General features: G+C 40.6%; 1 protein-coding gene across 1 annotated transcript in view; it reads left to right on the top strand.

Annotated features, from left to right (window-relative positions):
* LOC133560173 (protein sidekick-1-like) overlaps nucleotides 1-27,012 on the top strand; it is an 849,418-nt gene that overhangs the window by 631,710 nt on the left and 190,696 nt on the right. The window contains exon 16 of the mRNA XM_061912393.1: nucleotides 25,478-25,618. Coding sequence (XP_061768377.1) covers nucleotides 25,478-25,618 — 141 coding nt within the window. The remainder of the gene's footprint in view (nucleotides 1-25,477; nucleotides 25,619-27,012) is intronic.

Raw genomic sequence — 27,012 nt, 5'->3', positions numbered from 1 at the left:
TCCGCTTATCCGAGGTCGGGTCGCGGGGGCAACAGCCTAAGCAGGGAAACCCAGACTTCCCTCTCCCCAGCCACTTCGTCTAGCTCTTCCCGGGGGATCCCGAGGCGTTCCCAGGCCAGCCGGGAGACATAGTCTTCCCAACGTGTCCTGGGTCTTCCCCGTGGCCTCCTACCGGTTGGACGTGCCCTAAACACCTCCCTTGGGAGGCGTTCGGGTGGCATCCTGACTAGATGCCCGAACCACCTCATCTGGCTCCTCTCGATGTGAAGGAGCAGCGGCTTTACTTTGAGCTCCTCCCGGATGGCAGAGCTTCTCACCCTATCTCTAAGGGAGAGCCCCGCCACACGGCGGAGGAAACTCATTTCGGCCGCTTGTACCCGTGATCTTATCCTTTCGGTCATGACCCAAAGCTCATGACCATAGGTGAGGGTGGGAACGTAGATCGACCGGTAAATTGAGAGCTTTGCCTTCCGGCTCAGCTCCTTCTTCACCACAACGGATCGGTACAACGTCCGCATTACTGAAGACGCCGCACCGATCCGCCTGTCGATCTCACGATCCACTCTTCCCTCACTCGTGAACAAGACTCCTAGGTACTTGAACTCCTCCACTTGGGGCAGGGTCTCCTCCCCAACCTGGAGATGGCACTCCACCCTTTTCTGGGCGAGAACCATGGACTCGGACTTGGAAGTGCTGATTCTCATTCCGGTCGCTTCACACTCGGCTGCGAACCGATCCAGCGAGAGCTGAAGATCCCGGTCAGATGAAGCCATCAGGACCACATCATCTGCAAAAAGCAGAGACCTAATCCTGCGGCTACCAAATCAGCACCTCCAAACCTTGTCCGTGTCCACACACAACAATGCCACCGTTTAAGACTCCCTCAGTCCGCCGGTGCAACCAAGTACGCATGCATGAAAAACCTCTGACCTGGAAGTGTATCCTTACCCTGTGTTTAAATGTAGACTATTGCCCCATTACTTTTAAGAGTAAACCTTTCTTGCCTCACCATCAGCAGCTGTTAGACTATTGTAATGAATCACACCTGAGCCATCATACATGAATCATATCTTTAATGGACATGTGAATGTAAACAATGTGATAAAGAATATTTTACAACAGGACACTGTACTTGTAGGCTGAAATTGGCTGTCGTACTTGACGGTCGCAACAACTGCATGGCTTCACTATAGTTATGGAGTACAAAACTAGACATTGAGTACTCGCTCGACATACAGTGCGGACAATAACTGCTAGTCTGCTTTGCCAGTCGAAATGCATTCGCTATTTTTCGTAGTCTTCCCTTGTCCATAGGAGCATTGCCGTTGTATGTCTTTCAACAAATGGAACAAGTCTTTCACTAAGTAGAATCACAGCTGACCTGGACATTTGAAAGGGGCGGTTTAGCTCGGTTGGTAGAGTGGCCGTGCCAGCAACTTGAGGGTTGCAGGTTCGATTCCCGCTTCTGCCAACGTAGTCACTGCCGTTGTGTCCTTGGGCAAGACTCTTTACACACCTGCTTCCAGTGCCCCCCACACTGGTTTGAATGTAACTTAGATATTGGGTTTCACTAAGTAAAGCGCTTTGAGTCACTAGAGAAAAAGCGCTATATAAATATAATTCACTAATTCACTTCACTCTTGCCGTTCCTCTGACACAACCCACTTGCTGACAAATATATCTCACCAGGCTGCCGTTCTTCAAGGGCTTATCCAAAACCCTTGCTCAACATTGCCGTCTGAGATGTGTTGTATCTGAAATAGCTGCAATCACCTGTTTCCTTCTCTTAATGTATTGATGTGTGATTTCTAAATGCGCCTGTAAAACACGGGCATGTCTGGATGACTCGCCTCCATCTTTCGAGTGGTTGCCGCTTTCTATCGAACGGATTTTTATGAAGCTGGCTGTGGCGCATTCTTTCTGATGTCACTTCTTGTGGAGTGCGCAATCTTTCTGCCGTCATTTCCTCTCTTATGGGTCCAAACCTAAGAGTTGGAGATTCAAGAAATTCACGGCGCACTTACAAATGATAAATGATAAATGGGTTGTACTTGTATAGCGCTTTTCTACCTTCAAGGTACTCAAAGCGCTTTGACACTACTTCCACATTTACCCATTCACACACTGATGGAGGGAGCTGCCATGCAAGGCGCCAACCAGCACCCATCAGGAGCAAGGGTGAAGTGTCTTGCTCAGGACACAACGGACGTGACGAGGTTGGTACTAGGTGGGATTTGAACCAGGGCCCCTCGGGTTGCGCACGGCCACTCTTCCACTGCGTTTTACCCGTGTAAAAAATGATCTAAGGAGGGGAACCTTAAATAATGGTTTGGTGTGGCAGACACGATGCTTAGGCTATAAATGTTTTTGTTTAAGGGGCTATCCGGCTTAGTGTAGACAAAGTTTAAGTCTGAGATGTTGGCAGTTGTAATTATGAAGAGTAGTGTTACGTACGGAAGGAGTAGACAGCACAGACACAAGGGCCCGGTTTTAAAGCAATATGATATATCAGGGGTAGGGAACCTATGGCTCTAGAGCCAGATGTGGCTCTTTTGATGACTGCATCTGGCTCTCAGATAAATCTTAGCTGACATTGCTTAACCTGATAAGTAATGAATAATACCGGTGATATTCAGTGCTAAAAATAACATTCAGAATAGAAAACATTCTCATGCACCTTAATCCATCCATCAGTTTTCTTCCGCACCTGTTCATTAATAGTAAGAAGTATTTGATTTATTATTGGTTAACTTCAGAATAACAATGTTATTAAAAAGAATAAGAGACTTATACTCTAAATACAACTAAATATGTGCATTTTTAAGTAAGACCAACATTTTTAGTGTTATAAAATATTGTACGGCTCTCACGGAAATACATTTTAAAATATTTGGCTTTCATGGCTCTCTCAGCCAAAAAGGTTCCCGACCCCTGTGATATATATATATATTACAATATCTATAATAATGAACATACATAATATAACCAAACAATACTATAAATTAAAAAGGTTGAAATTAAGTGTGACTAGATCCAAAGTGTGTGTGTGTGAGGCTATGTGTGTGATTAACTGTAGTGTGTTACCTAATGTTGAACGAGAGGAGGTAGTCATCTGAAAGGGTTTTCACTTCACAGGTGTCATAGTTTTGATGCCTTCAGTGATAATCTACAGCAGTGGTCCCCAACCACCGGGCCGTGGCCCGATTGGTACCGGGCCGCAGAAGAATTTTATTTTATTTTTTTATTAAATCAACATAAAAAACACAATATACACTTACAAATAGTGCACCAACCACAAAAAACTCCCTTTTTCATGACAAAGAAAAAAAAAGGACCCCCGGGCCGCGGGACAAATTATTAAGCATACAAAAAAGTTGGGGACCACTGAGCTACAGTGTACATAGTCATGGAAATAAAGAAAACGCATCAAAATGAGAAGGTGTCTGAATTTTTGGCCTGTACTTTATGTGTTAAGTATGTAATTTTGCGCCTGATAAAATATGTATTGAAAAATCTGAATTAATTGTATTAAAAATCTTGCATCGACTCAAATTCAAGTTTGATTAAATCCGCCACTCAAATGGCGGTTAACCAGTACCTGGTGCCGCAGCTTCTCTGTCCAACAGCACAAATGGAAAGCAAGCAATCAATGAAGATCCTTTGCTGACAAAAAGCGGTTCCATTCCAGCTGAGAGTCCTTGCTAGCCAAACTACAATGCAACGCCAAGAAGGTGCAGAAACCTCACCAGACAAAAGCACTTGGACACGTATCACATGACCGAGTTGCTACTGAGTGAGGCAGATTGATTCATCTACTTGTCGTTTCTTTCCACCCCACTCCAACTTTTGCTGACTTTCCCCCCCGTCCGCTGATTGCCGCCGATGCGTGCGGTGCCGCAGTGCACGGTTTCCATCAGGCAGCGTGCCACCTGGTCCTCAGCACAAAGCAGGTTGTTAGAAGACAGCCCACACCCCCCGAAAGACTGGCAGGCGGACAAGTCATCAGTGGTCAGTGTATCAGAGCAGATGGATATGGCTCTTCATCAGCGTATGCGACCACACGCGCCGCGCTTTTAATCTCCCGGACGTCGGCCGGGATGAGACGGGCGCGCAAACATGTCGGCGGCGCCAAAAGGCACTTGTGCAGGACGCTGCTTCTTTCCCGCAGCTCTCACGGACAATGTGTTGCAGTGCAGGGTAGGAAAGTGGGTGCAGGATATCCATCCATCCATTTTCTACCGCTTATTCCCTTTCGGGGTCGCGGGGGGCGCTGGCGCCTATCTCAGCTACAATCGGGCGGAAGGCAGGTTACACCCTGGACAAGTCGCCACCTCATCGCAGGGCCAACACAGATAGACAGACAACATTCACACTCACATACACACACTAGGGCCAATTTAGTGTTGCCAATCAACTTATCCCCAGGTGCATGTCTTTGGAAGTGGGAGGAAGCCGGAGTACCCGGAGGGAACCCACGCATTCACGGGGAGAACATGCAAACTCCACACAGAAAGATCCCGAGCCTGGATTTGAACCCAGGACTGCAGGAACTTCGTATTCTGAGGCAGACGCACTAACCCCTCTTCCACCGTGAAGCCCGGTTGCAGGATATTGACGACAAAAATCCTTAATAGAGTTTAAATATCGAGCTGCTTCTCCTCTCTTCCATTATAACGCTTAAACTTTCTTGTCTCCTCACTTAGTAACTGAAGAGAAGAGAACAGAACCTTTGGAGCTAAAATACTTCAAGAGGATTAAATTGCACTGCTGTGTCTGGACGTATATCGTATTTTCCGACTATAGAGCGCAGGAAAAGCCACACCCATTACATTTTTGAATGACAATTTTTGGAGAAAAACACAAAACAAATATACGGTCTAGAGCAGGGGTGTCAAACAGATATTAGATCACGGGTCACATGAAGAAAAATCTACCCCCAAGGGGGGCAGACTGGTAAAATCACGGCACGATAACTCAAAACGAAAGACAACTTCAGATTGTTTTCTTTGTTTAAAAATAGAACCAAGCACATTGTGAAATTGTAAAAATCATAATGTTTTTTTGGGTTTTTTTACACTTACATTTTGCGGTTAATAGTATTCTATCTTTATTTGTCGTTATTTATGTTTTCTGAATAAATTATGTGATAATGTTCATCAGTCAAATCATTGGTGTTGATTTTCAATCCATCAAGATGAAAAAAAGTATATCGAAATCAAATTACAGTATGTTATTTATGTAGTTTGATCATTTTCTTCGACTGATGTACTAACATCATGTGGTTTATTTTGTACATCCATACATCCATCCATTTTCTACCGCTTATTCCCTTTGGGGTCGCGGGGGGCGCTGGTGCCTATCTCAGCTGCATTCGGGCGGTAGGCGGAGTACACCTTGGACAAGTCGCCACCTCATCGCAGGGCCAACACAGATAGACAGACAACATTCACACTCACATTCACACACTAGGGCCAATTTAGTGTTGCCAATCAACCTATCCCCAGGTGCATGTCTTTGGAAGTGAGAGGAAGCCGGAGTACCCGGAGGGAACCCACGCATTCACGGGGAGGGCATGCAAACTCCACACAGAAAGATCCCGAGCCCATTTTGTACTTATGTAGCATAATTTACAAAGATACAAAGAATTGCTGTTGCGACATCCGATGGACACATTTAGAACAGCTGATTCTTTCATTCAAAAATTTCAGGTTAATTTGTATACTTAGCAAACTCATCCCGCGGGCCGGATAAAACCTTTTCGCGGGCCTGATCCGGCCCTCGGGCCGTACGTTTGACACCCCTCTTGTAGAAAATGCAGTTTCTTAGAAGGTGAGCACACATGTAAACGACGGCTGTGAATCCTTCAGCATTATTACCATATTTTTTGGACTACAGAGCACACCGTCAATAGTTGTACATATATTAGCCACACCAAACTCTAAGCCGCAGATATATATACGTTGTGAAATGAGTTATTTACACAGAAAGTGTTCGTAAATGTTTATTCACATACATAAATTGTTTTCAAGCGGTGTCTGTAACATGGCAGTAAAATGGGTGATCTAACAAAACAGAAATCATTGCCATGGACCCACGAGCTGTGGAAGCTAGCTCTCCAATCTTCTAAACATACTCAATAACTCCACCGTGACGTGTTGGTGAACTTACTGAGGGGTATGTGAAACTGTAAAAATACAAAATTAATGCCGTTTTAAGTTTAATACTAACACAGGCACTCGTAAACGTATTAGCATATTAGCAAATGCTAACAATGTTAGCTTGATTACAAGAGCATATACAAATATGCATATAACGCTACTATCCAACATGTGATGGTTTTGTAAGTTCAAACTTTTAGTTATATGGAAATACGAGTAGAAAAAGCACAGAACAGCTCCATTTGTAAAAGAGAGGTAAAACAAAAGTTGTGAACAGAAGGAAAACATAACAAAATAAATACAGTGATAACGCTTGACAAGCGGAAATGCACAAAGCCTTGTTTGTTTACAGTGGAAGACACTGCTCATTCAGCACATGCAGTGAGGGAACTCGTCCAACAGATGGCGCCATAGCACAAACAAGAACACATTTCTACCTCTACGCTAGGTTCTGCGCATTTGTAAGTAAAGTATTCCGATTTAAGGAGTGATGCATGAAGATCAGATAATATTTTTCAGGGTCTGGTAACGTTCTAATCCAAATGCTGGTCTTTGTACTGTAAATAGGGATGGGTGGATCAATACAAATGTTGACCGTAACGATACTAAGTATAGAACCAGTACTGAACAATCCGTAATGATTGGATCGATCATTTTTATTGTCACAATATCACTTTTTTGTTGTTGTTTTTGTTGCTATTTGCAAACTGGGGAAAAGGGGAAAAAAGAACCAACTGTAGTGTTTGCTTTTGAGTTATTTTGTTCTATCGACTTTATTGTAAATATTTTATGTAATAAAATGGAATAAGAAAATAATGTTACATTATTTTTGCTATTGTTTCACCAGCATCCTGTGATTTTTTTCTTCATTATAATTTTGATCAAAAATATAAATATTGGTATGATCAATACCGTACTGTCCCTGTAAGTATTGGATCCATACTCAAATATGAAACATTGTCCAAAACTAATGTTTAGTACCCAAAAAACAGAAGAATATGTGTTTATTACATTTGAAGAGTGTAGATAGAACATAAATACTAACCGTAAATTAGCAAGTACTTTACTAAATTACTACTCAATGGCCTAGTGGTTACAGTGTCCGCCCTGAGATCGGTAGGTTGCAAGTTCAAACTACGGCCGAGTCATACCAAAGACGATAAAAAAATGGGACCCATTACCTCCAAGCTTGGCACTCGGCATCAAGGGTTGGATTTGGGGGTTAAATCACCAAAAATGATTCCCGGGCATGGCCACCGCTGCTGCTCACTGCTCCCCTCACCTCCCAGGGGGTGATCAAGGGTGATGGGTCAAATGTAGAGAATAATTTTGCCACACCTAGTGTGTATGTGACAATCATTGGTACTTTAACTTTTAAATAAGTACCAAGATAATAGTTTCTTGCCTGCAGTCAAGCATGGTGGTGGTACGTGTCACAGGCCCGAACTGCACGAGTGGGGAGCAGGGGCACAGTGAGGGGTGATGTGATTTCCAACATGTACTGCTGGGCTCGAATTTTACCGTGGCAACCACGTCTTTCGCCATAACGCCCAAAAAATTGAACAACATTTGCGGCAGGAACATGATGCGAACGCCCTTAATTTTTTACTTGTTAATGGACGAGGGATGTAACAATAAACAGCATAATGATAATTTGCGATAGTTAGTAATACCGTTTAGTTTTTTAATTACCGAAAAGACTTAATTTATTGATGCATTTTCGGCAAGATGAAGTAAGGCGCATGCGCACTAACATCGTTTGGCTTGATAATAATGGCGGACCAACGACTTCGACTTTGCTCGCCGTCTTGGCTAGGCTCGAGCTCATCTAAGATGGACTGATGCAAAGTGGAAAGGTGTTCTGTGGTCTGACAAGTCCACATTTCAAATTATATTTGGAAACAGAGGACGTGGTGTCCTCCAGAACAAAGAGGAAAATAACCATACAGATTGTTATAGGCGCAAAGTTCAAAAGCCAGCATCTGTGATGGTATGGGGGTGTATTAGTGCCCAAGGCCCGGGTATCTTACACATCTGTGAAGGCACCATTAATGCTGAAAGGTCCATACAGGTTTTGGAGTAACGTATGTTGTCATCCAAGCAACGTTATCAACAGAACGGCTTCGAATAAAAAGAGTGCGGGTACTTTCCTGGCCCTCATGCAGTCCAGACCTGTCTCCCTTCGAAAATGTGTGGCACATTATGAAGCGTAAAATACGACAGCGGAGACCCCGGACTGTTGAACGACTGAAGCTCTACATAAAACAAGAATGGGAAAGAATTCCTTTTTTAAAGCTTCAACAATTAGTTTCCTCAGTTCCCAAATGTTTATTGAGTGTTGTTAAAAGAAAAGGTGATGTAACACAGTGGTGAACATGCCCTTTCCCAACTACTTTGGCACGTGTTACAGCCATGAAATTCTAAGTTAGTTAGTATTTGCAAAAAAAAAACAAAGTTTATGAGTTTGAACATCAAATATATTGTCTTTGTAGTGCATTCAACTGAATATGGGTTGAAAAGGATCTGCAAATCATTGTATTCCATTTATATTTACATCTAACACAATTTCCCAACTCATATCATATGGAAACGGGGTTCATAGAAGCGTGTAGAAATGTTGCACCCTGCGAGCCTCTTCCAATGTGTTTGGAGAGAGGAAGTATGCACATGTTTCTAGGTTACCACCTCTCCACTCTTAATCAACCACCTAAAACTAAAGTGACTTGCAGGTTGCATGTCTGTCCTCCCCCCGACGATTAATTGCCAAGCAGTGTTAGTTATCGGCATAAGGAGGTGTGTACACTTAGACCAAGAAGAAGCAAGATGGCATATTTAAAAAAAAAAAGTACATTTAATTGAGCTGGGCTTAATTGAGAAGTGTTGTGGAACTTATTGAAGTGAGCCCCACCTCTTCCTGCTCTTACTGCATCCAGACAGAGGCAGATAAAACCCATTTATACGTTATGTCTTTCAGTATTAAAAAGCTGTCGCGGTACATGCCAGCATTTAGAAGACGACTGGGAGTTAATGCGAAGTGTTAATTGTTTCAGTCACACTTTCTGGTTTTGTTGCTTTGTTTGGAAATATTCCATTAACCTTTGAGATAAGAGCAGCATTTTATGTTTCTTCATTGCACTCGGAGCTTCATGCATATACAGCATTGCACACACACACACACACATTCTTAGTTATGCCAAAGTCAAATAGAGCAGAAAATGTATAGCCAAGTTAGGTAAAAGTTAGAAATAACATTCAAAATATAAACACATTCATAAACTCACAAGCTGATGTATTGTTATTAAAATAAATAGGCCTCAAACCATCACAGCTTAAATCAATTTATCAAATAAAGATTATTTATATGGCCCTTAATAACAGGTGCCTTGAAGGGGCTGCACAAACCACAATGGCATCACTGGTCTAAAGCCACATCACGAATGATGCCAAATGGTTCATGATAATGTGAGAGTCCAGTCCATTGGGGGCCAGCAAAGAAATGTAGATCTCCATCCAGGTCATAGAGGACTGGTATCAGACTGGTATCTCTCCAGGGAGGGGGGGTGAGAAGCGGCAAGTCCACTGGTCTAAAAAAGTGTCTATTTAATAGCTGGAGTGAGATTTAAGGATGGACTTAAATGCTTCTACCATGGGATCAACGCGAACTGTTGCCGGTAGGGCCAGAGCTTGAATAGAAAACGCTCTAGAGCCTGCACCCTGTATATTGGGCTCTGAAAATCACTGATAAGCTGGCGTTCTTGGAATGTATTAAACGGAATGTAAGGTACAATACAATCAGCAAGATAATATTGTGCTAAACAATTTAATATTTTGTACATAAGTAGTAAAACCTTAAAGTTGAATTTTAAGAGTACAGGGAGTATAGAAGTAGTATAGGGATGGGGATCAATACGATTTTTCTGGTTCCGATTCCACTTTTGATTCTGCTTAATGATTCAATTCCTTAACGATTCTCTTATTGATTCTTATTTGGATGAAAAGGGTGGATTGGCGTTAGTTTTTAGAAGTAACATGACCTTACGTAGCCTACAGTGAGGTCTCAAGAGGCACATCCTTAGCATGTAGTAACTTTTTTGTAAATAAAAATAAGAAATTCTTCTTCTTCAGTAGAATGTAATCATGTGCAAATTCCACAAGAATAACATTTGGTAACATGTTATATTAACTTATTACATGCAATCAGATATGTCAAGCCTTTATTGGTTATATTGTTGATGATTATAGCTTAAAGTTTATGAAAACTTTGGTTGAAAATCTCAGAAAATCAGAATCAGATAAGTTTTTATTGCCATTGTTTGAGAACGGGTTCACAAACTAGGAATTTTACCTGGCGCAATCGTGCAACATAAAAGACATATAACAAAGAATAGGATAACATGAGCTGTAACTGAGCTATCAGATCCTGTTATTGTTCACGTGTCTGATGGCCGAGGGGAAAAAACTGTTTAGATGGCGGGAGGTGTGGGTCTGGATGGACCGTAGTCTCCTGCCTGAGGGAAAAGGGGAGAATATTTTGTGTCCAGGGTGAGAAGAGTCAGCTGTGATCCGATCCACATGCCTCCTGGTCCTGGAGGAGAACAGGTCCTGGAGGGGTGGGAGTTTGCAGCCAATCACCTTCTCAGCAGCACGTACCATGCGCTGCAATCGAAAAAAATGGAAGGTGTCTAAAACTGTAAGCCATGATGATCAGAATTATAACAAGGCTTGACATATCTCACTGCATGCAATGAGTTAAAATCGCGTTTTAATTTCACATTTGAAGTTAATTGCTGACATGAATGGACTTTTCTACCATATTCTAATCTCATGACTTTCAATCAATCAATCAATCAATCAATCAAAGTTTACTTATATATAGCCCTAAATGACGAGTGTCTCAAAGGGCTGCACAAGCTACTAAGATCCCACATCAGGGCAAGAAAAAACTCAACCCAATGGGATACAATGAGAAACCTTGGAGGGGACCGCAGCGACCGGTGCAATGGACGGCAAGTGAATCCAGCACAATAGTGTGAGAGTCCAGTCCATAGTGGATCTAACGTAATAGTGTGAGTGTAGTTCAAAGTAGGGCAAACAGGAGCTCATCTTGAGTGGAGACAGGTCAGCAGCGCAGACACGTCCCCAGATGCACAGATGAGTAGTGCACCCTGGGTCCCGAGTTTGGACAGCTAGCGCTTCATCTGTGGTCACCGAATCTGTGCCCCCCTCCCCCTCCACGAAGGAGAAGGGGGCAGAGCAGAAAAGAAACAGCAGATCAACTAGTCTAAAAGGGGTGTCTAATTAAAGGCTAAAGTATGCAAATGATTTTTAAGATGACACTTAAATGCTTCGACTGAGGTAGCATCTCTAACTGTTACTGAGAGGGCATTCCAGAGTACTGGAGCCCGAATAGAAAACGTTCTATAGCCCGCAGACTTTTTGGAGCTCTGGGAATCACTAATAAGCCGGAGTTCTTTGAACGCAGATTTCTTGCCGGGACATATGGTACAATACAATCGGCAAGATAGGATGGAGCTAGACCGTGTAGTATTTTATACGTAAGTAGTAAAACCTTAAAGTCACATCTTAAGTGCACAGGAAGCCAGTGCAGGTGAGCCAATACAGGCGTAATATGATCAAACTTTCTTGTTCTTGTCAAAAGTCTAGCAGCCACATTTTGTACCAACTGTAGTCTTTTAATGCTAGACATAGGAAGACTCAAAAATAATACGTTACAGTAATCGAGACAAAACGCAACAAACGCATTTATAATGATCTCAGCGTCGCCAGTGGACAAAATGGAACAAATTTTAGCGATATTACGGAGATGAAAGAAGGCCGTTTTAGTGACACTCTTAATGTGTGACTCAAAGGAGAGAGTTCTTTACCGAGTCGCCTTGTGTAATTAGTTGTTTGTCAAATGTTAAGGTGGTATTATTAAATAGGTGTCAATGTCTAGCAGGACCGATAATCAGCATTTTCATTTTCTTAGCGTTGAGATGCAAAAAGTTGGCGGACAGCCATTGTTTGATTTCAATAAGACACGCCTCCAGCTGACTGCAATGGGGTGTGTTGGTCAGCTTTAGGGGCATGTAGAGTCGGGTGTCATCAGCATAACATCCATCCATTTTCTACCGCTTATTCCCTTTTGGGGTCGCGGGTGGCGCTGGCGCCTATCTCAGCTACAATCGGGCGGAAGGCGGGGTACACCCTGGACAAGTCGCCACTTCATCGCAGGGCCAACACAGATAGACAGACAACATTCACACTCACATTCAAACACTAGGGCCAATTTAGTGTTGCCAATCAACCTATCCCCAGGTGCATGTCTTTGGAAGTGGGAGGAAGCCGGAGTACCCGGAGGGAACCCACGCATTCACGGGGAGAACATGCAAACTCCACACAGAAAGATCCCGAGCCTGGATTTGAACCCAGGACTGCAGGAACTTCGTATTGTGAGGCAGACGCACTAACCCCTCTGCCACCGTGAAGCCCATCAGCATAACAGTGAAAGCTAACACTTTCACCTGTATAATATGAAAGAGAGAAAAAAATCTGCTTGCAGGAAAACATGCAACTTCTCCCTAACTACAATTGAACATTCCCCTCCCGAAAATGCTCACTTTTGACCACAAACTTTGTCGCTGCTCGGCAGACATCAACTGGGACAAGTACTGCCCGGCTTGGAACAGTCAGAATATGTTTCTTGTCAATGAGAAGGCGCTCATTTCAGTTTGACAAATAATATCACTCACATGATAGGAAGTGTTAGTAGCTGTTGTATTCCGATGACGTGCGAGATCAGCGCAGTTAAAACGCGACATTCATTCATTATTATTTCATGCTGTGTGTTCAAATGTTTCAGCATACTGCCCCTAAGTCCTCCTCTTGATGAAATAGCAGCATTTTTATCATTACAGGTAGCGCTGTTAAAATGTACTCAACATCATAGCGTTTGTTGGGCCACCGCCATTATGCGATCTAAAAGCGGTTCCAAGGAATTGATGCTCAAGGAACCTGTTCTGAACGAGAATATGGAAAATTGTAAATTGTTCTTTGAGTCCAACAAGAAAAACATGGTGTTTAATGTCCTTTTAATTTATATTTTCACTTTCTAAAATTGTTCTTTGAGTGCAATAGGAAACATGTTTTTTTTATTGTAGGATTTTCTGTTAAAATAAAGCCAAAATGTACACTTTTTCGTAGTTCCCTTTATTTGGAAACGTATCGAAAACTATCGATGTGCATTTTGGTACCAAATTATTGGTATCGGGACAACCCGAGCAGGGATTCCCAAACTGGGATGTGTGTACCACTAGTGCAGTGGTTCTCAACCTTTTTTCAGTGATGTACCCTGTGAACATTTTTTTAATTCAAGTACCCCCTAATCAGAGCAAAGCATTTTTGGTTGAAAAAAAGAGATAAAAAGTAAAATACAGCACTATGTCATCGGTTTCTGATTTATTAAATTGTGTAACAGTGCAAAATATTGCTCATTTGTAGTGGTCTTTCTTGAACTATTTGGAAAAAAAGATATAAAAATAACTAAAAACTTGTTGAAAAATAAACAAGTGATTCAATTATAAATAAAGATTTCTACACATAAAAGTAATCCTCAACTTAAAGTGCCCTCTTTGGGGATTGTAATAGAGATCCATCTGGATTCATACACTTAATTCTAAACATTTCTTCACAAAAAAGAAATCTTTAACATTAATATTTATGGAACATGTCCACAAAAAAAATCTAGCTGTCAAAACTGAATATTGCATTGTTGCATTTATTTTCACAGTTTATGAACTTACATTCATATTTTGTTGAAGTATTATTCAATAAATATATTTATAAAAGATTTTTGAATTGTTGCTATGTTTACAATATTTAAAAAAAAATATCACGTACCCCATGGCATACCTTCAAGTACCCCCAGGGGTACGCATACCCCCATTTGAGAACCACTGCACTAGTGGTATGCCGGCTCCATCTAGTGGTACGCTAAAGAATCACTTAATTAAAGTACAGTGTTTTATTTTACTATATTACTGTGTGTAATGTCACAGCGGCCAAAAATTGTACATATACTTGTTAAATAGAACCTCTGCCTTTTTAATGAATAGATAGAAATGGCAAGCGGTTCCAAGGAATTGATGCTTGGGGAACCAATTCTGAACAAGAACCGGTTTTGATTCCCATCCTTAGCGTGGTATGATCGAACTTTCTTGTCCTAGTCAAGAGTCTAGCAGCCGCATTTTGAATTAACTGTAATCTTTCAATGCTGGACATGGGGAGCCCTGTGAATAATATGTTATAGTACTCAAGACCAGACGAAATGAACGGCTGTGTAATGATCTCAGCGTTGCTAATTGTAATTTTAGTCGTTAACCTGCTCAGTGGCCTTCTGGTTAGAGTGTCCGCCTTGAGACTGATAGGTCGTGAGTTCAAACCCCGGCCGAGTCATACCAAAGGCTATAAAAATGAGACCCGTTACCTCCCTGCTTGGCACTCAGCATCAAGGTTTGGATTTGGGGGTTTAATCACCAAAAATGATTTCCGAGCGCAGCCACTGCAACTGCTCATTCCTCCTCTCACCTCCCAGGGGGTGAACATGCGGATGGGTCAAATGCAGAGGATCATTTCACTACACCTTGTGTGTGTGTGTGACTATCAGTGGTACTTTAACTTTAACTTTAATGAACAACATGGGACGGATTTTAGCAAAGTCACAATCTGCGTTCAATGAATGTTCTTCAATTTGTCATCCCCGAAGTAAGAACTGAACTGGAAGAAAACATTTAGGTTTTCAGCACCAAAGGCTTGGAATAACCTACAATCCAATATTCAACTTCAAACCCTTGTTACATTGAATGACTTTAAAGCTTCTGTAAAAGGATTGCTGTCTACCTTGTCTGTATGCACATGTGTCATGTGAGCAAGTTTTAATGTTGTAAATGTGATGTTTTATGCGTTGGCTACTGTTTTTATTGTAACCTTGCTGCTGCCCTCTCGGCCAGGTCTCCCTTGGAAAAGAGATCTTTGATCTCAATGGGATTTTACCTGGTTGAATAAAAGCTTAATAAATAAAAATACCACGGCGTTCAAAGAAAGCCATTTTATTAACACTCTTAACTCTTAATGCCGCAACTTTTTTGGAAATTTTAGGCTGCAACAGTCACCAAGAGATCATTCCCGGAAAAGCGTTTCCAGATCAAATTCATGGTAAACCGGTATGAAATCTAGTCTTCCTCTTTCATCCAAACACCAACGTTCATCTCCCATCTGGGTATTTTTTTTTTCCACCCCAATATCTGGTGCCCTCCTTTGCTACTTGCAATAAATTGACATTTTACTAGCTCATTTGAATCCAGGTCGACTCAAGCGTTTGATTTAAAAGTCAATGCACATGTGGATTTGGAGGAAAAAGTGTGTGGGCATTAACTTGTGGAGGATGACACAGATAGAAACTTCTGCTAATTCCTGGAGCATGGGGATTCTCTCTCTCTCTCACACACACACACACATTTGCACAACCACACAGAAATCTCATCCAGAAAATCTTCCTCTTTTCCTTAATAGCAGGGGACATGCAAAGTGTGTCAGGCAAACTTAGGAGGTTTACGAGTTCTTGTTTTGTAACTGCATATATGTATGGGCCTTTTTTGTGTATTCGCGTGCAAGGGCGGATGAGAAAGTGTTGCCGCGCCGGAACGCCTCGGAGTCGGCTGGGGTTTATAAGTTGTGTATACGTGGAGTTAACGTCCTTGTGTTGAACCCACTTGATGTGAAATATTCACTCTTAAACGGCTGGGCGGGAATAAAAGGCAATTCACAAGGAGTTTTTTGCTGTAGGGTGCAACGGTCTGTGCAATTGTGTGCGTGTGCGCACGGCACATCTGCGGGGTAGTTTAGGGGTGTGTGGATGCCTGTGTGGCGCGCTAATGTGCATCATCGATTTCAGTCAAAAGCTGCAGCACCGAAGATTATGTATAGCCTATTCCCAGACGGCTACACACAAGCCCATCTCAATCACACAAAGCCCTTTGGATTGTGTGTGTGTTTATGTGTGAGAGAGAGAGAGCCAGTGCCTGTCCTAATAGAAGTAAAGCAGTGCCGTAAAACAACTGGCCCATGCTATATCCGTCCACCGTTAACTGGAGTGTGCATATATCCAGACACACGGTCATAGACAGCTTCACACACGAGCACAGCAGCTAATAGCTCAGTAGCTTAATGCATCAGTCAGAAGTAGGAGATGTTGCAAGTTCTAATCCGCGCCAAGGAAAAGGCCATCGCTTGTAGCGGCGTGTGGTAAGCCGAGGGACAAATGCGATGCGGACACATACGGCTGAGCGGCTTACAGTAAAGCCACAGGCCGACGGGCTCGCGACGCGTCCGGGAGCCGTAATCGCTGGGCAGCCCGGGTCGGGTCATGCCGGGCGGGGTCGAGTAGGACGTGGAGCGTGGCCAACGGGGAAGAACGAGGACGCCTGAGTCGAATGCGAGATGAAATAATTGAGGGCAAAGGATATGATGGACAAAAGGTGAAAGTTTGCAGATGGGACGGAGAAAAACAGGGGAGATCGGAGTGTGTGAGGAAATTGGAAAGAAGGTTTGAGGAGACCGGGGGGTGGAAGGTCAGGAAACGCTGCTAATAACGTTCAAACGACACTGCAGCCTCAAAAATCTGATTTCAGCAAACATTTTTGGTGATTGGGCATCGATGGAAACTGGGACTTGCCATTTATACTGCCGAGTCAGAATTTCAACTGGAACGTACTTCTAGGTCGGATTTCCCACTCGGAAAGTTGGAGCGTTCTCACCAACCCCAAGTTCAGTTGAGTTCAGTTTTAGTTTATTTGGAACATGCATACAATACAATGTAATTCATCACACATGTCCACCTTTACTTCAAACGTAGGTGATCATTTAAATACTAAGCATTCAGATCCGCACAATGAGTTATAAACAGTGACAGGTAATAATGTAGTTGTCGCACCTGTCCTGCTGTTCGGCTCCGGTGCAGACAGCATATACATGTGTGTGTGTGTGTGTGTTATATATATGTTGATATAGATATATCAATTTGATTTTTAAATGAATCGCGATTCTTAATCAATTCAATAAATTAAACATCGATTTAAAAAAAAGTATATATATATATATATATATATATATATATATATATATATATGTTTATAATGTAGATTTTCAAATTAATTTTGATTCTTATTTGCAACATTTATTAATGGATTTAAAGAAATCAAAAATCTATTTAGAAATATGTATACAAAAAAATGTAATCAAGAATATTAGTATTAAGTATTATAAACAAATAAAAAATATATAATCGTTGCAAATAAGAATTCAGATTCATTCAAAAAAAAAACTAATTTTACACTTCTCTGAACACTGTAAAAAAGCAAGTCTGATTTTACGATTTAAAACAAAAAAGCAACCGAGCCACCAATATTGAACCGTAAAATTAACAATGGTACGGGTTTCATTCATTTTGTGTTAAAAAAAAAAATAAAAAAATATGTTAACTGATCTGCCATGTTTTTATCACATAATCTACAGATTGATTATTTTTTTACAACAGAAAGTCTGAAAGAATGACAAGTGTGAATCAGGAAAGTCATCTTAATTTGCAATATCTTTGTACAAAAAGGCTCTTTTGTTGTTCCCTGCCAGCTGAATGAAACACAAACGTGCGTCTGCACTTTAAAAGCGCCAGTGGCAGCTCAAATAGTCTCAGGGGATGATGGCTAAAAGTACTTCCCTCATCAGTATCAGCTGCAGTGATTGCTGGAAATATGTGAACAATCCTGAACAAACTAATGCATTCCATGACATTGTAAGGCTGTGACAGGGGTACAGAAATTAGGAGGAAAAAATGTTGTTCAAGTGGCGAGTCGATCTGTAAAAGGTTACAGCAATCTGCACTTGTACGTTTAGTCAAACAGTATGTCTGTGCACTCAAAATTCTCACGATAATAATTAAGGAAGGGAATTATCCATCAGAGAATTAGTGAAAAATCAGTCAGGGCTGCAACTAACAACTATTTTGATAGTCGACCAGCCATCGATTATTTTGACGATTAGTCACCTAATGGGATTATGTGGGGCGGTTTAGCTCGGTTGGTAGAGTGGCCGTGCCAGCAACTTGAGGGTTGCAGGTTCGATTCCCGCTTCCGCCATCCTAGTCACTGCCGTTGTGTCCTTGGGCAAGACACTTTACCCACATGCTCCCAGTGCCACCCACACTGGTTTGAATGTAACTTAGATATTGGGTTTCACTATGTAAAGCGCTTTGAGTCACTAGAGAAAAAGCGCTATATAAATATAATTCACTTCACATTATGAAGAGTACAGTTATTCAGTAGGGTTTTTCCAATCAACGCCAGCCCACTTGGATGACATTTTATGGATTTTTAATCTCCGGCTGACAAGTGGCTATAAGATAATGTGTCTCCGTGCACAGTTAAATATTACATTACAGCAAATACGTTTAGTGTTTTTACTATCAAGTAATAATAACATCGGAGCAGAAGGCTAATCATGTTACACAGACAGACCAAGCCAGTAGCAAACTTGCTAATAGCTAAGCTAACCACTAAACTACCTCTAAACAACAGAAGAAGTAACAGAAGTGCTATTCTGTCAAAAGATTATGGGTTTTATTTGTTAAATGTTTAAAAAAATTGAGAAATAAATCCTTGGGCACAGGAGGATTTTAAAGCAAAAACCAAACGATGTAAATGGTATAAGGTATTTTTATTTTGTTTAGTTATTGTGTATTTTTTATTTTGCTTAGATCAAACAAATGTATGTAATAAAATACAATAAGGAACTACTTTAAATATTGTGTTAATATTGTTAAACTGTCAATAGCACTCACCATTGATTAATTTGATAATGTACATTTTAGGGGTGTAACGGTACGTGTATTTGTACATAACCATTTCGGTACGGGGGTTCCGGTTCGGTGCGGAGGAGTACCAAACGAGTTTCACACGAACATATGAAGTAGTCTTCTATGCGAAAGTCTTAACAAGCTGCTCTGCTCCGTTCTGCCTCTGTCTGTACACAGCACCCAGCATTGTCCCTCCCACACAACCATCTGATTGGTTACATACAAAGCCAATCAGTAATGCGTATTCAGAGCGCATGTTGGTGGCGCTTCAGTGTCTATGTCAAGAAGATAGGTCTTTAGCAGGCGAGCAACGCACTCTCGCCAAATTATATTTCAATTCAACTACTTTCTAAACATCACTATGAGCCTGTTGACCTTCTAGAAACAAACTGCAGCTCAGTTCACTCGCAGTCCTGGCTTTAGGTGAAGGGTAGTTAGCTTTTAGCGTAACGTTAGCTCATTTTGCGGTGTCTGCGTATGTGTGTGTGTGTGTGTGAGTGTGTTGAGTGTGTGTGTGTGTGCGTGTGTGTGTTACGGACAGTGTTGTTTGAGGTGTGTTGAAGCAGCAAAAAAAGGACATTATGTTAAATGAAGAGTTTCTGTCTCTGATAGTGTATATAATAATGTAATTGCATCATAAAGCCTACATGAACTCCATGGTGTTCAGGGGAGAATAGCCTTCTATTGCTATTGTGCTATTTTTTTCAGCTATAGTTACATTAATCATTAGTAATGTAGCAGCCTAGTTTGAATCGGAGGGTGCTTGCTATCACATGTTGATAAAAATATAACATTTACATAATAAAAGTCAACTACAGGCTTCCCCAATGCTGTAATAAATTAAGCATGATGAGTTGACTTGAAACTGTTTAATGTTGCACTTTTTAGATGTAGAAGAAAAGTTGTGTCATTTTATTTCATCCAAGCAACAATTTGAGGCAGTTTAATGTGGATTAACATGGACAGAATTATTGTAATGTTCTCAATGTTAAAAGGATCAAGCCATTGTTTACAAATTTGGTAAATAAATAACCAAAAAATGTATATTTTGTTGTTTTCTTACTGTACCGAAAATGAACGGAACCGTGACCTCTAAACCGAGGTACGTACCGAACCGAAATTTTTGTATACCGTTACACCCCTAGTACATTTACAATAATACATCGGTACTTGTATTGGTATTGTCCGATCTCACTGATGTATGATGACAATCAGCAGCATAAAACCCTGATCAAAATCTCCCTTTTATTTGTTATTTTATTTTGTTAATCATTTTTTTTATTTTTTATGTTTTTCTCCTCCCTTTCTCTCTCCTTTCAGCCTCTGTCTGTCTCTGGCCTCGTATGGGTGTGTGTGTGTGTGTGTGTGTGTGTGTGTGTGTGTGTGTGTGAATATGTCTGTTTTTGTCGTCTTTCTTGTTGTATGTTTGTGCCATAATGTCCTTGGTTGGTTTGACCTGAGTGGGGTGGTTTGGGTTTCAAGGGAAAGAGTGTGAAGAATTTACTGACTTTAAAATTGTACTGTTTCGACTTGCACTTTTTTCTGTCTATTTGAAAAAGTCAATAAAAAGAGTTTGATTAAAACCCTGATCGGACAATCCCCACAATAACTTTATTAATTTGTTTTTCATTTAAAATCAAAGTCCAATCAAAGTACCAATAAAAACAAAGTATAAATGTTTATGTAATTAAAGGACAGTTGAAATATTCCTCAAAAAGTAAAGATAATTTGGGGATGATGATGATGATGTTCAGAAATGATAGTTGTATCCATTTTACACACGGCTTTGTCTCTCATAAGTGTTTTATATCGGTTCATTCATTATTCATTCATATTTTTATCACCAAACATAAGGACCAGGAGAAAAATGTACACACAAAAAATATATATATTAGTAGATTATTATTATTGTTTAATGTAAAATGCCTCTGATTATAATCCCCTCAACTATTGAGGCATAAAGTAAAGGAAATGTCAACCAAGTACCACTAGAGAAAAACACTTAATTACTGTAAACATTTACCAGTAACATGTTAAAATGAAGGTGCTAGAGTAAGGAATACGTAAGAAAAGCCTAAAAAAGTGCAACAAAACAGTGCAAAGTGTGAAAATGTAAACATAGAGAAACTTAAGAAGAACTATGTTCTGCAGGTTCTACAGCTGTGCTCTAAAGCAGGGGTGTCAAACTCAAATACAGAGTGGGCCAAAATTTAAAACTGAACAAAGCCACGGGCCAAGGTTGAACAAATGAAGCTTTTAATAGGGAACCAAACAAGTTTTGCATTGAATATTGAACAAGCAAGGCTTATATAACTTTGTAGTGACATGCAAAATCGAGTTTCAAATAATAATAATAATAATAATTAAAAACTATCAATACCATATCAAATAAAATTTAAATAACAATGTAATGCCTCTTTTCTATTTGCAGCCTTCTGAGGTAAATATCAAAATAAACTTTTTCCACAGGCTAATAATACATTTGCAAATAAAATAACAATAACGAATGAATCAAACATTCAAGCCTTGAAGTAGCAAGAGAAAGTGCATGAGTAAAACATTAATTATTGCTGGGGGGATGTATTGTAGCGTCCTGGAAGAGTTAGTGCTGCAAGGCGTTCTGGGTATTTGTTCTGTTGTGTTTATGTTGCGTTACGGTGCGGATGTTCTCCCGAAATGTGTTTGTTATTCTTATTTGGTGTGGGTTCACAGTGTGGTGCATATTTGTAACAGTGTTAAAATTGTTTATACGACTACCCTCAGTGTGACCTGTATGGCTGTTGAACAACTATGCCTTGCATTCACTTGTGTGTGCGTGTGTCTGTAAAAGCCACATATATTATGTGACTGGGTTGGCACGCTATTTCTATGTAGGAAAAGCGTGTGTGACGACAGGTTGTAGAGCAGTGGTTCTCAAACTTTTTTCAGTGATGTACCCCCTGTGAACATTTTTTTAATTCAAGTACCCCCTAATCAGAGCAAAGTATTTTTGGTTGAAAAAAAGAGGTAAAGAAATAAAATACAGCACTATGTCATCAGTTTCTGATTAATTAAATTGTATAACAGTGCAAAATATTGCTCATTTTTAGTGGTCTTTCTTGAATTATTTGGAAAAATATATATAAAAATAAACAAGTGATTCAATTATAAAGAAAGATTTCTACACATAGAAGTAATCATCAACTTAAAGTGTCCTCTTTGGGGATTGTAATAGAGATCCATCTGGATTCATGAACTTAATTCTAAACATTTCTTCACAAAAAAAGAAATCTTTAACATCAATATTTATGGAACATGTTTACAAAAAATCTAGCTGTCAACAATATTGCATTGTTGCATTCAGTGTAAAGGCAGGAATGCTCCAACCTCCATTTAATTGTATGGTAACTCCTCCATATTGTATTTTTGTGTCCTAGCGGTGTGGTATTACCGGTCTTTTCGTAGGGGAACGCCTTGCATAATTTACAGACGGCATTGTTCTGACGATGGTCCATTTAAAAAAAAAAAAAAAGGAAATTTTTAAAGGGGAACATTATCACAATTTCAAAAGGGTTTAAAACAATAAAAATCAGTTCCCAGTGGCTTGTTGTATTTTATTTTTTTTTTTCAAAATTTTACCGGTCCCCAAATATCCCCCAAAAAAAGCTTTAAAGTGCTTGATTTTCGCTATATGCGATGCGACTATCAATTTCCCTGTGATGTCATACAGTGCTGCCAATGTAAAGAAACAACGGCGAATACCACAGCAAGATATAGCAACATTAGCTCGGATTCAGACTCGGATTTCAGCGGCTTAAGCGATTCAACAGATTACGCATGTATTGAAACCGATGTTTGGAGCATGAAAGTACTAAAGAAGAAACTGAAGCTATTGAGCGAATAGCTATTGACGCTATTCATAGCCATAGCATGGCCGAATAGCTGCGTTAGCATTGCCGGTAAAATGTGCGGACCAAACAATCAGGACTTTCGCATCTTGTGACACTGGAGCAACTTAAATCCTTCGATTGGTAAGTGTTTTTTTCGCATTAAATGTGGGTGGAAGTAAACGTAATATAGTTGCAAATGCATCTGCAGGTTATCCATACATCTCTGTGCCATGTCTGCTTTAGCACCGCCGGTAAATAGCATGTTAGCATTGATTAGCGTAGCATGTTAGCATCGATTAGCTGGCAGTCACGCCGCAACCAAATATGTCTGATTAGCACACCAGTCAACATCAACAAAACTCACCTTTGTGATTTCGTTGACTTTATCGTTGCAAACGCATCTGCAGGTTATCCATACATCTCTGTGCCATGTCTGTCATCGCCGGTAAAATGTGGAGACACTCTGGCACATTCAATGGGGGTCTGGCGGCAGACACTTTCGCATCTTCGGGCCAGTGGTGCAACTTGAATCCCTCCCTGTTAGTGTTGTTACACCCTCCGACAACACACCGATGAGGCATGATGTCTCCAATGTTCCAAAAAATCGTCGAAAAAATGGAAAATAACAGAGCTGAGACCTGGTGTTTGTAATGTGTTGAAAATTAAAATGGCAGCTGTATTACCTCGGTTACGTCACGTTCTGACGTCATCGCAAAAAGAGCGATAAACAGAAAGGCGTTTATTTCGCCAAAATTCACCCATTTAGAGTTCGGAAATCCGTTAAAAAAATATATGGTCTTTTTTCTGCACCATCAAGGTATATATTGACGCTTACATAGGTCTGGTGATAATGTTCCCCTTTAAAAAAAATAACTTTTCCTGTTTTAGTCACAATTTCTTCATTTTTAGTTTCTCGTCTCACTCCATGCAAAGGATCAGAGGCAACTAGATGCCGCAACAGTTGACACTGTTACCTGATTGGCTGTTAGCGTAGCACTCTCAGGAAGCGTTTTATCGATCACTTATTTTTTTATTGATATCAATTACTTGTCTAACGCCATATATATATATATATATATTGATATATATGATATATGAATAAAATGTTCATGTACCGTCCAAAAAAATCAAGACGGCTGCTAACTAGCTTTTCGTGGCCATCGTAGTTTTGGTTTCCCTTGAGTGCTAAATGGTAAATGGGTTGTACTTGTATAGCGCTTTTCTAACCCTTTTTAAGGAGCCCAAAGCGCTTTGACAGTATTTCCACATTCGCCCATTCACACACACATTCACACACTGACGGCGGGAGTTGCCATGCAAGGCGCTCACCAGGACCCATCAGGAGCAAGGGTGAAGTGTCTTGCCCAAGGATACAACGGACTTGAATCGGATGGTAGAAGGTGGGGATTGAACCAGTAACCCTCAGATTACTGGCACAGCCACTGTACCAACTTTGCCACGCCGTCCCGATTGGTTTGGACAACAACATATTTGCAATTATTATGAATTAATTTTAAAGCCATCGAGGCGACACTGAGTGGAGTACTTGTCTGCTCCAGCACTGTTGATTCTCAACTAGTAGGCTGTCTAATTACGTCGTCATGGCAACAGCTAAGGTGGTCCTCCACTATAGGGCCATTGATCCACTACACCAGTGGTTCTCAACCTTTTTTCAGTGATGTACCCCCTGTGAACATTTTTTTTTAATTCAAGTACCCCCTAATCAGAGCAAAGCATTTTTGGTTGGAAAAAAAAGAGATAAAGAAGTAAAATACAGCACTATGCCATCAGTTTCTGATTTATTAAATTGTATAACAGTGCAAAATATTGCTCATTTGTAGTGGTCTTTCTTGAATTATTTGGAAAAATATATATCAAAATAACTAAAAACATTTTGAAAAATAAACAAGTGAATCAATTATAAATACAGATTTCTACACATAGACGTACGTAATCATCAACTTAAAGTGCCCTCTTTGGGGATTGTAATAGAGATCCATCTGGATTCATCAACTTAATTCTAAGCATTTCTTGACAAAAAAGAAATATTTCAATCAATCAATCAATGTTTATTTATATAGCCCTAAATCACTAGTGTCTCAAAGGGCTGCACAAGCCACAACGACATCCTCGGTAGAGCCCACAGTGGGACGTCAATATTATTATATTAACATCAATATTTACGGAACATGTCCACAAAAAATCTAGCTGTCAACACTGAATATTGCATTGTTCCATTTCTTTTCACAGTTTATGAACTTACACTCATATTTTGTTGAGGTATTATTCAATAAATATATTTATAAAGGATTTTTGAATTGTTGCTGTTTTTGGAATATTTAAAAAAAATCTCACGTACCCCTTGGCATACCTTCAAGTACCCCCAGGGGTACGCGTACCCCCACTTACAACCACTGCACTACACACTGGCATGGAAACGGGATAAAACATTTGGAAAGTGAATACTGACAGAAAGTAAATTGCTATACAATTTGTGAATATTGTTCTGCAATTGAACATGTGTTCCACTCTCTTTCTTCCAGGCTGATGCTGAGAGAGGAGGCCCCGAGTGCTCCTCCCAAGAATATTGTGGCTAGCGGTCGGACGAACCAGTCCATCATGGTCCAGTGGCAGCCCCCTCCAGAACCACAGCTCAATGGAGTCCTCAGAGGATACATGCTAAGGTATTGTACACATTCACTCACACTAGCGCTTGCTTTAATTGTGTGAACGCTCCAGAGCATTCACACATGGTTTTCTACACCAAAATTCATCTATTTATTATCATCATTCAACAACTTCTTCTTCTCCAGATTTTGGCGCGCTCTACCTTCCACATTTTTCAACCGATTCAAACCGTTCCAACTTCAAACTGTTCAGCCTGTTCGGGAATCGCGGGCTTTCCTTTGACAAATTCCCAGATTTCCCAGAATTCCAGGTTTTCCGGGACATTTTTTCCCATTCAAAGTGAATTGGCCATTTTTCAAACTTCCACCATTTCCACATTTTTCAACCAATTCAAACCATTCTACCTTCAACACATTCCACCATTCTAGAAATTCAAATTGTTTTTTTCCCATTTCCAAAAAATTCCAGGATTTTTGGGAAATTCCTGGTTTTCCAAAGCCCTATTTCCACCCTTTTTTCTGTCGACTACTCCTCCCATGTTTTTCAACCTACTACAACCGTTCTACCGTCAACTCCTCTTAATCAGGACAAGAAAACCAAGTTGTTTTTTGAACTGGAAAAATTCCTGGTTTTCCCGAAATTCCAGGAATTCTGTAATACCATTTCTCAATTCGGGCTTCACGGTGGCAGAGGGGTTAGTGCGTCTGCCTCACAATACGAAGTTCCTGCAGTCCTGGGTTCAAATCCAGGCTCGGAACATTTTTCAACCAATTCAAACCATTCTACCTTCAACACATTCCACCATTCTAGAAATTCAAACTACTTTTTCTCCCAGTTCAAAAAAAATCCAGGATTTTTGGAAATTCCTGGTTTTCCAAAGCCCTATTTCCACCCTTTTTTCTGTCGACTACTCCTCCTATGTTTTTCAACCTACTTCAACCGTTCTACCGTCAATTCCTCTTAATCAGGACAAGAACCACCAAGTTATTTTTTGAACTGGAAAAATTCCTGGTTTTCCCGAAATTCCAGGAATTCTGTAATACCATTTCTCAATTCGGGCTTCACGGTGGCAGAGGGGTTAGTGCGTCTGCCTCACAATACGAAGTTCCTGCAGTCCTGGGTTCAAATCCAGGCTTGGAACATTTTTCAACCAATTCAAACCATTCTACCTTCAACACATTCCACCATTCTAGAAATTCAAACTACTTTTTCTCCCAGTTCAAAAAAATTCCAGGATTTTTGGAAATTCCTGGTTTTCCAAAGCCCTATTTCCACCCTTTTTTCTGTCGACTACTCCTCCTATGTTTTTCAACCCACTTCAACCGTTCTACCGTCAATTCCTCTTAATCAGGACAAGAAAACCAAGTTATTTTTTGAACTGGAAAAATTCCTGGTTTTCCCGAAATTCCAGGAATTCTGTAATACCATTACTCAATTTGGGCTTCACGGT

This window comes from Nerophis ophidion, linkage group LG01 (assembly GCF_033978795.1).
Source record: "Nerophis ophidion isolate RoL-2023_Sa linkage group LG01, RoL_Noph_v1.0, whole genome shotgun sequence".
In the NCBI taxonomy this organism is placed as follows: Eukaryota; Metazoa; Chordata; class Actinopteri; order Syngnathiformes; family Syngnathidae; genus Nerophis; species Nerophis ophidion.
Note: the sequence above shows the minus strand (reverse complement) of the source record. Positions and strands in the feature narration are given on the sequence as shown.